The 15,282-nt window shown below is 44.4% G+C and overlaps 1 protein-coding gene across 1 annotated transcript in view; it reads left to right on the top strand.

The window, feature by feature from the left end:
• The window catches only part of LOC119175570 (uncharacterized), a 366,504-nt gene that overhangs the window by 340,657 nt on the left and 10,565 nt on the right, over window positions 1-15,282 (top strand). Inside the window, exons 19-20 of the mRNA XM_075878397.1 lie at window positions 11,925-12,024; window positions 12,988-13,105. Coding sequence (XP_075734512.1) covers window positions 11,925-12,024; window positions 12,988-13,105 — 218 coding nt within the window. The remainder of the gene's footprint in view (window positions 1-11,924; window positions 12,025-12,987; window positions 13,106-15,282) is intronic.

The raw sequence follows: 15,282 nt of genomic DNA, 5'->3' as shown, positions 1-15,282 counted from the left end.
CTCGAGGACGGTTCAATAATTCGTTTGGCTAGCATCTTGCTGACTTCTTTTTGAATTACCTTACGCTCTGTGGCAGACACCCGGTATGGTCGGTGGTGAATGGGAGGAGAATCACCAGTATTAATGCGGTGCTTCACGAGGGAAGTCTTATCAAGTTGACTGCTGTCGATGTCAAATATGTCGTGGTAAGAAGCCAGAAGGCGGAATAGGGCGTCGGATTGCTCAGGTTTGAGTTTCGGGTCGATCATAGGGCGCAAGGCCGCATCGAGGGATGTGGCATCCTGCGGGCAACATGGAAGATCGGAGCATGCATCTGCCGCAAAAGCGGTGACATGGCCGTCTAATAAGGGTCGAAGCGTGGCGACTGAAATTCCTTGCGATAGTACTTGCTGTGTGAAACCGAAATTGATAATGGGCAGACATGTTCGGTTAGAGGCCATGGTTACGACGGAGTGTGGCACAGTGATGTCGTGCGCCAAGAGAACATCTGGAATAGGTGTGGCAACATAATCACCGTCAACAACGGATGAATTTGGTACCAATTCAATGAATTTTAGGGCTTTTGGCGGTATCCAACTGAAGTCTGTGGTACAGAGGCTTTTCGGCAGCTCGGGGCGAGAATCTAGAAGAAGAGGAAGTTCTAAACAGAGAGTGCCGGCGGAACAGTTCATCAGGGCAGAATGCTACAATAAGAAGTCCATCCCGAAGATGAGGTCATGAGGGCAATTGTCGAGCGCGGTAAAGAAAACAGGAACATGGCGGCCGGCAAGGCTAATACGAGCGGTACACATATTCCAATGACGGCAACAGTTCCACCATCGGCAACACGGACAGCTTGTGTTGTGGCAGGCGTGAGTACTTTTTTGAGGTGGCGACAGGGACGAGCACTCATTATAGACACCTGAGCTCTAGTGTCAACTAAAGCCGTCAAAGAAAGACCGTCCACATGCACTTCCAGCAAGTTCTCATTAGTAGGTAGCACCAACGGAGGATTTAGGTCAGTAGCACTTGATGCAGCACTACCTTTAGGAGCTGCATAATCTAGTTTTTCATCCGGGAAGATCCATAGTTAGTCGGCGATGGATAGCGGCAGGGTTGGAGTGACGGAGAACGGTGGCGTTGCGGTGACGGTGAACGAGCGGTAGAGCGGCTGTTAGGTGCGTCGAAAGCAGAATACTCACGGCTGTGCGAATACCGACGGGGGTCCGCGTATAGCTGAGGAGAAGAAAATCGGCTCCAACGGGGGGGGGGGGGGCGTCCAGTAGCGGGAGACATGGTCAACTGGGTGACAGCGGAAGCAGATTTGCTTGTCGTCTGCTGTTCTCCATTCCGTCGGACTGCGGGATCTGGGCAGATGGGCAGAGAGTATGGGTCGTGGCGTGGTGCATTTATTGGCATCGGTCTGTAGTCCGGTCGGGAGACGGAGCAGGCGACAGGAAAACCAAGGTTAGCAATTTCTTACCGCGCGACTGCCTGAATAACTGACACCGTCGGAGGTGTTTGCACGGTGCCCTGGTCGAGTGGAAGTGCATGAAACGGCGCCGGACGGGCCGCCTCAAGCTTGCGCCGAACGATGCGTGTGATATTCTCGTGCAAGGCTGGTGCGGCACCGAGATCAATACAGGTTGACGTGACAGCCGTGTTAGGGAGCCGTGAAAATTGAGGCCGAACTCGGCGGTTTTTGTCCATTTCAAAGCGGCGGCATTCCTAATTATAATATCGACGGTCATGACGTAGTTGTAGACGAGCAAGTTGAAAGCATCGTCCACAATGCCCTTCAGTATGTGGCCCAACTTGTCGCTCTCGGTCATTTGTTCATCCACTGTGCGGCACAACGTGAGCAAGTCTTGTATGTACGAGACATACGACTCGGTTGATGATTGTACTCAGGTGGCGAGTTCTTGTCGTGCGGCCGTTTGTCGACCGGACGGGTCCCCAAAGATCTCGCGTAGTCACTCCTTGAAGATGTCCCAGCTGGTGAGCTCGGCCTCATGAGCGTCAAACCATACACGCGGGGTGCCATCCAAGTAAAAGATTACGTTGGCGAGCATCATGGTAGGGTCCCAACGGTAAGACAGGGTAACGCGCTCGTACATGCAAAGCCAGTAGTCGAGGTTAAGGCCAGGCTGGGCGGAGAACGTACCGGGATCGCGGAGTGGGACTTTGCAAGGTACGTAGTAGCTGGCGCTCTTGCTGATGGCGGTGACGGGCTCTTATCATTAGAAGCCATGGCTGGAGGCTGGACGGTGCGGCCACTGCGAAGCTTCGTGGTGAGGACGGGGAACGTTAAACCTCCACCAAATATGTTACAGAGGAGAGATGCCATATCGACGATGCTGTGGATGAAATATATTTCAAACCAGCAGCAGCAGCGGCGTCACTGGTATACCAGATACCGAGCGGAGACCACTCTTGTCCTCTTCATCAGGCACACACGTGCATCGTCCCACAAAATGTGAATGCATGTGGCAATATTATAATATTATTTATATTAATGACCCATTTAACGTGTCCAGAAACAACAGCAAGGTATTTGTGAAAGCATTTAGCAGTGTAAAGACTTTGCGTCTTGTTGATGATTGAACGTATGGTATAGGCAGGCGGTTACCTCAAATGTTTCGTGCTCTCTGGTTATCTTCCGCGGAATTCACAGAATTACAACTGTAGTTCAGGGCACCATGAACAAGCTTGAAAAAGTCACATCTTCGCCAGAAGGGCGAAGTAATGAATGAATGCTATGGCAAAAAATTGAAATGTCACGTGAAGAATGACAAGCAGCTTAAACTTGCCACTGAAGCGCAAAAAAAGGACCCTCGAATACTACGCAAAGGTATACACAGAACCACAGCCAACTAACAACTGCTTCGTTATGTTCTAACTGTTTTGCGGTGGAGAGGTTGAGGTCCATATTGCGTTGGCTACTCCATATAATTAAGTTATGCAGCAAAAAAAGAATAATACTGAGTGGTACCCAAAAATGAACAATCAGCAAAAAAACATAATAGCACACTGTAACCAGTTGAAATATCAATAAAATGTACAGCTTGCTTGCAGCAGTTCACCGTGCCATAAATTGGTCACACGCACACTTTTCTGTTTGTGCTCTCAGTATATGCACCAACACATCATTTCATATATGCCAACCGCTGGCTGTCTATCACAGGCACTTATCATGCCCAGTCTCCACTAAGAAGCCTGTAAGGAAGATGTTCACCTTTTACTGAAGCTGCATCTCTAGCCGTGGTCTGGCTAACTTCCTATGAGGGGCCGCCTGTACAAATTTGCTAGTTTGCTCCTTAATTTTCTCTTCCATCCACGTGATTTACGCACTCCAAAAGTATACGGCGAGCATTTTTTTCTGCATGACCACAATGACATTCTGGCGAGTTGGATCGATGTATTTTGAGCAGGAAGGTGTTTGTGTATGTTACATCCAGTCGAAGTCTGGGGATTAATGTCTCTAAGTGTTATGGGAGATCTCTCGCAATGGAAAATTTTCTGTGCGGATCAACTTCATAAAGTACTGATTCATCTAATTCAGGGCTATCAAACCACTTCTCCCTAGAACAATGGTTCGCTCCTTGCGTTACAAAGTGTCAAATATTTGCCGCAGATATAGGTAATTCGCAATCCCGTCCTTCGTTTTATGCTTTTTTGATGAGGCTATCTCCTCTTTATTTAACTTTATTTCAATGTGACTGGGTATCGATTAGAATACGAGGTTGTGACCCTGCGCTTAGGCATATTGCACGGTTTCTGCAATACATTGTGCTATTTTGCTACTTTTGTAAAGTAATCTTGCGTTTTTTATTAGCTGAAAGGCAGATTTGCCATCCGAGAATATCACCCACTTTTGTCTCTCGGAATTCTCGCAGATAAACTTAACTGCTTCAAAAATAGCTACCAATTCTGCTGTCTTTGATGAAGATCTGCGAAATAACTTGTACATTCTCTTTTCTTGAATTTCGGGTGTAAAGACCGCACAGGCAGACAGTTCTTCAGTTTTTATCTGTATTTATTTTCGTTTTTTAATTGTGCATTATATGAAAATGATGAAGTACCTTCTGCGCCACCACTTGAGGCACCATGCCTGCTTTCTTCCGTATACCATCTATTTCACCGATAACGTTGGGAACTGTCAGTGTCAAAGGTAGTTTTGAAGGTTTCCATCGTTTATATTCTAGTGCTACTGCTTGAAATGATGACACAGTATCCTGTAGTCATGTTGCCGTCTTTTGTGTTAGTTCACCAGATAAAGGAGGACTTTCATGTTGCGTGAATATTCAAATAAATTTGTGGATTTCTCTTTAGCTCGGAGTACTGCCAAAGGTGGTGGTTGAGCCTCTACATGCACCAAAACACCGGAAGTCGACCGTGGCAACCCCAGATGTACACTCAAGCTCCTTGCCAATAACAAGAAAAGCTTTGTTTTGTTAGAGGCTGTAAATTCGTGCAGCAGAGTCTGGGAGTAACTTCCGATGGGGCGTATCCACACAACATGTAGGGCCAACAGTAACTCTGAAGCACCTCCCCATTTAGACCCGCAGAGATGTCGGAGCATTCGAATGGCTTGATATAGTTTTTTTTCAGGGGACGGGACATGAGGTGACCATGTTAGTCTCCGGTCTAAAATCACACCTAAGAATCTATGAATTTTTACCGTTTGTATTGGCTGGTTTTGCATAATAATCTGGATATCTCCAGGTCTTTTTAATGTAAACGGTAGTATGGCTGTATTTGCGAGACTCGGTAACATACCTCTTTTTTAAAGAAAATGGTGTACATAATCCAATTATTTTTGTAAAATTTGTTAGACATCCCAAAACGATGGACCAGACGACCATATACTTTTATCCTCAGCGTATATTGAACATCTGATTTCAGGTGGATGATTATACGGGAGCTGCGCCATTACTGCTTTAAAAAGAGTCGGGCTTAGAACGCTGCCCTGTGGCACTCCTAGGTTGACGACATGTTCTGACGTTGGGCACCCCTGCGTAACCACATAGATTTGCCGGTGCTTCAGGAAGTCAATAATCCAATGCAGTATCTTGCCAATAAATTCCTTCAACGCTAGGAATTCCAGAACGTGCACGTGGCTCACTTTGTCGTATGCTCGTCGGACATCAAGGAATACAGCGACATGAATGTTTTCTCGCGTACTTTGGTTATCCACACTTGTGAACAAGTTCAAAATGCAGTACATTGTGCATCTACCTCTTTTGAAGGCAGCTATGCTTTTCAGTAGTAGTTTTTTATATCTTGTCACCATGAAATTAGTTCATTTATCATTTTCTCTATTACTTTCGAAATACAACGTGTCTAACTAACCGGCCTAAGCGAATTGAACTGCATAGGGCTCTTTCGTCGCATTGGCAATGGCACTACGCTTGATATTTTCTAACTTTCTCGGGACCTATTCTTCTTGCCAACTTTTATTGTGTAAGTCCAACAGGTGTGATTTTCCTTTATCGCACAAATTGGCATGTGCAGCGTATGTAAATGCATCTGGTCCAAGTGAGCTTGTTCGTTTCACTGAATACAGCACATATTGGAGCTCCTCTGGAGAGAAGCCGTGATCGAGATCTAATGAACTGACCACAAAAAACTTCAATACAACCACCGAAGCTGATTCTTCTGAGGATTTATATTCGCTCGTTTGGACAACCCCTATTTCTCAGCATTAGATAGCAAAATTCTGCGGCACGTTCGCCGATTCTTCGTGCCAGTACTAGAGCCTGTAGTGGTCTCAATTGGACTACTGGCTGTCGAACAGCGCGCACCATGTTTCACAGTTGAGATGCCTTGATAAATAGAAAAAATGAAGCACATAGATCTTGCCACCTTTTGGTAGGAAGCTTTTGCAGTTGATTCTGCATTGCAGAAAGTACTTGCTGCACAACATTGAAATCTTCTAAAATTTCTAACACCCAATTTGTAATTCTCATTGTGCGGTTATCTTTCGTTTTCTTCAACTTTCGGTGATATATGAACACTGACAAGTGGTCGATTGCTCTTGCATCAGCGTCTGTAGTCCAGTACACTCCAGCCGCTAATTCAGAGGAGCACACAGTGATGTCTGATAAGCTGCAATAGTTCTGCCCCCATACGAATGTCGGAGAACCATCCTTCAGTATAGCGTAACCGTGGTCTTCGCATATATTTACTATAGTGAATCCACTTACATAACAACACTCACTACTCCACAATTCATGTTGCACATTAAAATCACATTTTTATGGGATCGTGATCAGATATACACACTGCAGCCAACTCTGCGTATGAAACTTTTGCTTGAGGGTGCACGTATACACTAAGCAAAGTTACAGTAGCGTTACCAAACTTCACCTTATATCTAACAAATTCTGGCGCATCTGCTTTTAAAGTAGCGACCAGTGTCGAAGGAATATCGCGTCTCACACACAACATCACTCTATTATTTTGCAGCAGGATGCTCTGCTTCGTACACTAGATAACTAGACAGGCGAAAGTTAGGAGATACCCTTGGTTCAGAAATACACAAAATCTGAAACCCCTGTTGAGCGACGAATTTCCGAGCGACGAAGTTCCAGTGCAACTGCAAACCATTGCAGTTGCAAACCAATACTGCACTTCTTTTATACCAGTTAGATAGTGCAGTAGCCATGGTTACTACAAAATAAGATGCTCAAGATCTAGCAGCCATTTCACTTCTGGTAAGGAGACTGCTTGTGGCAGGAATCGTAGAATCGCTTCTCTATTCATCTATGCCATCTCATTAGGAGAGTATGTCCACGTGGCGTCGTCGTTGTCAACCTCTTCATCCTTCTCTGTACGCCTCTTTTTACAATGCGAGGCCTAACTGTTCTCTGTATGAATCGTCGCCATCGTTGCTGAGCCTGCAGCAACTTTCAGTCCAGCGGGATGGATAAGCGGTGCTCCGCTTGGCACCAGCGGCCTCTAGTTGTCCCCCATACTCTGGCTTGTGCCAGGTATGCGGCACGGGACCACTGAAGGCCATTTCTAACTCGATTCTTAGTGAAACATCAACTCTTTGATGTTTAGCTGTCACTCTGCAGACAGTCCACCCGCCGCACACATCGCAAAACGATCCCTAACTCGATAGAATAACTGAAATAAGAGAGCAATATGAAGCTATGGGCATCTTACATACATTCCCTTCTTGTTATTAAACTTGCGTCCTAACACCTAACTAACAACTGTCACAGTTGTTGCGTGCCTATGTTCGAGCAGCACGCTGCAAGTGTCGACAATGCAGAGCCTGATGCTCTTAGAGTATTGCCTTGTCTTTTAAACTGCGGCACGTGGAATAATTCCTCACAGTCTTCTGTCACGTGATGGCATTTAGCGCGAGTCGACCAGCATTTTTTAAGTGCGGAACACTTCCGAAGCCCTGGTAGTCGTCTATCCGTGCATCTCATGCAGCGTCATGAAGCTCAAGTAAAACACTCTACTCCTGCCGCAACAAGACTAACAGCGCCCCGCCGCGGTGGTGTGGCGGCTAAGGTACTCGGCTGCTGACCCGCAGGTCGCGGGATCGAATCACGACTGCGGCTGCTGCGTTTCTGATGGAGGGGGAAATGCTGTAGGCCCATGTGCTTAGTTTAGGGTGCACTTTAAAACACCCCAGGTGGTCAAAATTTCCGAAGCTCTCCACTATGGCGTCTCTCGTAATGATATGGTGGTTTTATTAAACGCCGCATATCAATCGACAAGGCTAACAGTGCTCAACACCGGGTTATATGAACGAAAAAAAGTGACTGAAATACTATAATTAAAAAACTTACATATAAATATTCATAATGGTTATCAAAATTGCTAAAAACATTTTGAAAAAAATTGGGGAGCCTTTAAGCTTTGCCTTTAAGATCTTTGAGAGTTGAACTGGATCACAAAATCCGGCCCCTGGTGCACCCTTCAACCGCTAAGTGCACACTTATTAATATCTTTTCTTACACCGGCACACGCACAAGCGAGACATATCTGTAGTGATGGTACAGGTTTTCAATCTATTTAACAGCACTTTTATAACAACTTCATGAAAATACTATAGAGTGATATAGCCACAGAGTCATGTATTATAAACTGCGCGTAGGCGTGACACTTTTATACATAAATCGTCACATTCTGTCGCCCGTCTTGCGTTAGTTATCTGGCAATTGTTCGACTTATTTTTCTGGGGACCTCTTGCGGACCCCACAACAAGCACCCCCTTATGGTCGGTAAAATGGCAACAGCAGTATTACACTCCTTTAATGGTGTCATGAAAATGAAAAGCTAAATCTGGATAACTAATGAGTCTGGTGAAAATAGTATAGTAGTAACAGTAGTATTGGACATACTCCAAAAACACTGCTCCATTGATATGTGGGGTACAACTTCCCAAAACCACCATATGATAATGAGAGACAACGTAGGTGAGGGCTTCATAAATTTTGACCACCTAGGGTTATTTAACGTGCACCAAAGTCTGAGAAAACGGGCCTACAGCATTTTAGCCTCCACCAAAAATGCAGCCGCTGCAGCCGGAATTTGATCGCGCGACCTGCGGATTCGCAGCCGATTACCTTAGCCACTGGACCACGGTGGCGGGGCAGTACTGTTAAAAAGTACTGTAACATGCAGTAAGCGGCAGGTACAGTGACCGCTTGGAGCAATTGCCTCTCGTTGCAACATTGATTGTACTAGTCTTCGAAAAATGCATTATTGCGATGACCCACCCTGTCGGAGAAGAGATCGTTAATTGTTAATCCCTGTTAAGCGTAAATGGCGTAGTTGTCGTTGGGGCGAAGTGCGTTTTACAGGCCAAAGACGGTTCCACTTACAGGGAGGAATGAGAGGTATACACGCAGCATGTTTTTGTGCATTCAAAATTACATTTTGGTATTGCTTACTTTGCTTAGCGAATTTCTTACTGTTGATGTCTGTGACTGCATGCCTATGGGAATTATTTCATGTTAACCTCTATATGTCAAGCAGCCCTGACGCAGTGGTAGCTTATAGTCAAAACTTTTTTATTTTACTTCACAGATCCAAGCCTCCTTGCGATGCGCATTAAGTGGTTTTTTTGTAAGATATGCTGCACGTTTGCAACACGATTTCGAATACGTTAATTTTCGGGCAGACTTTCAGTGTCACTGTGACTTTTTATATCAATGAAGTACTCCAATAGGCTCTATCATGCAATCTGCAAGGGCAAAGTAATCATTGATGAGAATAGTTCACTTGTTCTCAATCGAAAGTGGACGTGTGACAGAACTATGCCTACTCTCATAAATCTAGCTAGTTCGCTGTGTATATGCGATGAAACACCTAAATACGCGCCATAAAACGCGGAATGTTCTCGTTTTTTTTTTTGTAACTTTCGTCACTCAATTTCCGGAAACGATAGCGTTGCGGCAAAGTGTCTTCCGTTGTTTGCAAGCGTGCAGCCGACATTTCCCTTTACGTCAAGAGATCAAGAACTCTACAGAGTATATTTTACCACGAAGCATACGCGCATTCATGTTCCTAGCACTTACACCGGCGTGAACAGGAGCAGCCTCCAACCACACAAAATGTTCAGTGATCGATTCACCAGTGATGAATTAAGGAATGAACTCCGGAGTTGTTCAGAGCATAGTGCAACATAATCCATTTCTCAAAACTCGTGAACTCCGACGAGAACTGCCAGCGCATGCATTACACTCTACTGTGCACCGTCCATGCTTGTTGGTTGTCTCTTTCGGGAATTCTGATGCGAGTCGCTGAAATTTCACTGCTGCTATCAACTCGATCCTTCGCGTTCATTCACGTTTGTGGTATTTCACCACAACGTGACAGAAACTACCAGCCTTTCATATGGGTGCAATCACAAACGTGAGACGTCTCATGCGCAAAGTAAGATACTGCGCGAGTGCGAACTTACTGGCGCCTGAAGGGAAGCGGAGGAAATGTGTACCCACGAATGTCCGCCAGGCGAGAAATGAGCGCTAGTGTTACAGGCGGAACTTTGCCAGCCGACATGTACCGTTGCTCAAGTTCCCGTTTCTTGCATTGAGGATCACTGCCAAAACTTTGATGAGCGCGTTACTCCTTAGCAATGCGAAGTCACCCCCTTGAAATACGCTGCCTACACGCATTGCTAGGTAGTTCGTGTACTGGGTTGATTATCACCCTTCTATGAGACTCGACTGTCACGCCGAAGCGCTGTACGGTATAATGCTTGAAAATTATTTCCCGAAAGGTGACGCTCCTCCCAGTGAGCACTTGCCAACTGGGGAAAATGAGGATGCCGCCTGTCACAGGTATATATAGGCAGCCTCATTGAAGTAACGTGCCAGTGGCTAGCGTTGAAGAACACTTTAGGCTTCCAGTACTTCTGGTCTTTTCTGGACTATTCAATAAACCAGTTTAATGAGCGCTTTACAAGGCATTGGTACACCTTGAAAATGCTTTATTTGCTTCTGCCACAGAATATTTCCCAATCTGTCACTATTCCCACTGCCGAGAAGTTTTCTGACGCGTACTCGAATATTATCTCAACTTCGGCATCGCAAGGAGAGTTAGCAGAATGGGCTGCGAAATGGAAGCGAGAGAAGCAAGAAACGCTGAACGTTTCTGCAATGCAAGCAGTTGCCAATTGCCCTGAGGTATTCTTTACAAACGTGCACCATTTTCTAAAGATTCTAGCAACTCTGCCGGTGAGCGCAGTTGAATCAGAACGCTATTTTTCATCGCTGAGACGACGCCTAAAGTTGTACCTGAGAGCTACAACAAAAGATGAAAGATTGTTTTGCATCTTCCCGCCACTTAGCTTTAAGCAAAGCCGGCCTCAAACTCTCACTTTAAGTGTGGCAGCTTGGGCTAGTTGGTATGGCATGACGATAGTTATAGCGCGAGAACAAAACGACGGCACAGAAACGTGTCTTTCGTGTCCGTCTTGTCTCTGTGTCGTCGTTTCGTTCTCGCTCTATACCTATCGTCATGCCTCACTTTAAGGCTATTGCAAACGGAGTCATGCCCAAATTCACACGTCCTGCACGCCATATACCCGAAACTTTACGATAATACTATATGCAACCAATGCAAACTCACCACGGCTACGCTAAGACACATGCTCTGGGAGTGCACTACAATGTATAACAATGCTAACCCCGATGCTACTTCAGCGAGGTGGGCGGCTGCCTTGCGTAGCTCCAGCCTAGCCGACCAGAAATGGGCCGTCCAGCAAGCCCGCTATGCGGCTGTTAGGCTACGCCTCTCAGTCCCATTGTGGGAGCCCTGAGCACATTCCCGTGCTTTTTGCAGGACATTGAGGACTTCTTGCAACACAGAGAAACGTGGTACAGAGTGCAAATAAATGTTTTACACCAGCAGCTGCTGTGTCAGCTGTTCAGCATCATTTGCAGATTGTGTTTGCATACGGCCACTTGTAGTGAGGGGGGGGGGGCGGTACTTTTTCAACAGCTGCGCTGTGCATCCTCCTACATTTTCACAGATCGCGTGTCTTCATTATTCTTGCTTCAATAAATTAAAACTGACTGCAACAACTTACACAGTTACTCCTGCGCCAGTTACTACTGAACGGCCATGCATTAGGCCTCAGGAAGTAGAACAACGATGTTCTCAATTGAGCACTCACACAGCCTGTGCAATGGCTTTTTTTTTAAACCATTTGGGGAAATGATATTGCCACTAGTACAAGTTCCGCAAATATTGTTTCCATAGATGCTGGCAGGCTTGTATGGGCCGCTGTTCAAAAGAGGACGAAGATGCCCTTGCAGAGAAGATGATAAAGTCTTATTGCCGTTGATCGAATCAGTCTGACGTTCTTGTGTGTTCTTATCTACAAGTTGCGGTTACAGTGTAACGTGACAATATAATTGCTTACTTTGTTGCCTCTTTTTTATCAGTGCACGTGCTACTTTTATTATTTTATTCAGATATCGTATGATGCTGAGCTGTTGGCAGCCCAGACCACAGGATCGTCCTTGTTTTAAAGAGCTAAAGCAACGATTGGAAGATATACTGCAGGACGCTGCGGTAAGTTGTAAATAATAGTTTATTTTTCTTCTTTGGCAGGCATTCAGTGTTTCAGGACTCTTTGAATCACTAAGATTTACGAAGCAGCTGCGCAGTGTTCACCAGTGTCTTAATGCTATTAAACAAATGTGATATTGAAGTGACGATATAGTTGGCTTAAAAGGAGAACAACCTAATAAATATATTATTTATGTTTTAACATATTTATTTATTCTGGCATGCGAAGCACCTAGAACCACACACGTTTTTTTTTTTGCTTACGGCAGTTGTGGTAATCTAAAAAGTGTAATCTTCAACGAAAGCATCACGTATGAACCATTTTTGTTCTATCGAGGCCCTTTGGCGTGTTATCCACCAGGCCAACCACCGCAAGTAAAATATTATTGTCAACAGCAAATTTATCACAACGTTCCACAGTGCAGAATGCAATGGTAGTGACAACATAGCAGATATTTACTAGAATGCTCCAGAGCTATCATTTGAATACGTGGGTAATGATCAAGAAATAGGTGAAACTTGTTTCGACACAATCGGGAAAACAAGCATAGGGCAATTTGCATATAAAATAAGTTCAATACGCTGGACGTTGCAGTATCAAGTTGGTAAACTTGACAATCCCAGAATGATTAAGTTTACGGCAGCGTGATGTCTTCTGTTCAAGACATGGTGCTAATTTCTAAACGTCTATACAATTTATAAGAACCTATAATTTTTATTGATCAGTTTTTCGCAATACCTGTAAAATTTCTGTAGACAGATGCTTGCTAGACCTGCAGTGTTACTGTGTCTTGAGTTCACTTCATCAGATTTGACGCAATAACACGTCTTGGTTTCATGTATAGGGAATATGAAAATAGACGCTGTGTCCCGGTAACAGGCAATGGGCACAAATTGTTCATGGCAAAAGCACAGGAGTAGTACCGTGCAGTGTCATAAATACAGATGCTCTTTTTTTACTTTTAGTCCTACCTGGAACTCGGAGGCGTGCAAAATCGTTCTTACTACAATCTGAACGGTGGAGTGCCTTTGATGAAGCCGCTTCTTGAGGACCACTCAGATGATGGCGAAGGCAGCGAAGCTCGTACGTAGCATATACATTTTGAAACTTTTTGAATCTTACGCTTTTACAAAAGAGAATTCTTCGTGCCATGACTTGAGTGTTCAATATTTATTAGATGTGCAGAATATCTTTGTGTACTGCAGGCACATTCACTATCTATCTATCTATCTATCTATCTATCTATCTATCTATCTATCTATCTATCTATCTATCTATCTATCTATCTATCTATCTATCTATCTATCTATCTATCTATCTATCTATCTATCTATCTATCTATCTATCTATCTGCCTAGGTCTGGGTGCTTTCGTGATCATCCTCTTAAAACGAGATAAACGAAAGTTTGTATGGGAGGCTGAGATTGTTTGACGAATATGACTCGCTGGTCATGACATGAATAATGACGAAATTCCGTGGTGTACTTCAGAAAACCCTTCTTGGACGAACACCATTAAGTGAAAGCCACATATTGTCAGCAATGAACGACCAAACAGTGTCAAAAACTGCTACAAAGGCTGTTCTAGACTTTATAAAAACCACTGGACTAGAAACTAGACTGTAGGGTACTATGCTAAGTGGCTACTGTACATACGCACCACCTCTTCTTGTCCCCATCATCACCCTTCATCCCTCTTTCCTTTCCCTTATCCCCTGTGTAGAGTAGCAGGCTAGAGCGAACTAGCTCAGGCCGACCTCTCTGCCTTCTAATAAATTCTCACTCACTTCACTACCTTCTCGCAAGACGTGTGGCACACACCTGCCTGCGGGTATGTGCCACAGGTGATTGACCATTTATATCTACCCAGGAATGGTGTGAGCAGACGTGGGTAATTTTAACGCCGTTAAAAAAAGCTTACATCGGCAGCGTTGATCCGATGTATACAAAGAATAAATATCAAGGTCCCAACAGGAATCGAACCATAGCATTATACGTGACACTCAAGTATTCTACCACTGTGCCACGTCAGGTCGGGAAGTCAAGAAAATTATACGATGGAAACCACCGGGGAATAAAAGGCGAAAGGAAAGAGCGTCATTTCTCAACTAGCTGTTTACAAGTTTCACTAATGGCTGGGAACTACTTTTCAGAGACCCTAATGTTTGTGAAACGTCAATGATAGTTGTATTGATGGGTGTATAATTTAATAAACATTATATAATTACTCCTATGATGCAGCCGTTACGTCTGGTTAACGCCAATTGTAGTTAGGCACCATCTGCTTAAGTTCATTTGTGTAATATCTCTGTAACTGTTAGCATTGCTATAATATAATAAAAATATTGCTTTTAGTATCCATGTTCATGTTAGCATTGTTACGCCGCCATGCACCACTGGTTATATAAAACATTGCGGCTGTTTGACGCATGTCTGTGTGTGCATTTGTATATATTTTTAGTGCCAGTTCATTACATTTTGCTCAATAACAATGTTAACAACACAGTCACCTTTTACTGCATGCTTCGCAAAACATCGCTTTCCAATGTACGGGGGATCTGCCGATTTTACTTCTCTAAAGATGCTCTTTTGATATGTAAATATGAAAAAGGGCAATTTTTTGTAACGATTACGTGCAAAATTAGTACGGAGACTAGAACGTGAATCGAAGCTCCTACGCTTCGCATACCTTTCTGTGGAACTGTAAGCAGATTCAGCTAGGCTTACTGAGTCAAGAAAGCTGTCAGTGTTTTATAATCAAAATATAAAAATCGCCGATTCTGGTCTTCTTCAGTGCATTAGAGCACGTTTTTGCTTCTCGGAAGAATATTCGAGGCAAACCAGCGTCGACTACGTTGGATGCTGTCACGTTTTCCATAAAATGGGAAAGCAGAAAATTATGTCGAGTTAGGATTTAGTGTGTTTATTTGCTTATTTCCGAAAACATTCTTAATTTATTTTGACAAAAGTAGCCTTGACTAAATTGAAATTGTGGGCCTTTTTTGCAAGCGTGCGAGCTTCATCACTGTAACTTTCTTATTATTGCCACATTTCATAATGCTTGAGTGTCTGTCACCTTCTATTTTTCTCCGAAACCTTGACTTGTTTGAATAGTTCCGTTAACTCATTGGTGCAGTAAAATATCTATACTCTCTTTAGTCCTGCGTTGAGGCCGCCGCGGTGGTCTAGTGGCTAAGGTACTCGGCTGCTGACCCGCAGGTCGCGGGATCACATCCCGGCTGCGGCGGCTGCATTTTTGAT

Source organism: Rhipicephalus microplus, chromosome X, assembly GCF_043290135.1.
Source record: "Rhipicephalus microplus isolate Deutch F79 chromosome X, USDA_Rmic, whole genome shotgun sequence".
NCBI classification, from domain to species: domain Eukaryota; kingdom Metazoa; phylum Arthropoda; class Arachnida; order Ixodida; family Ixodidae; genus Rhipicephalus; species Rhipicephalus microplus.
Note: the sequence above shows the minus strand (reverse complement) of the source record. Positions and strands in the feature narration are given on the sequence as shown.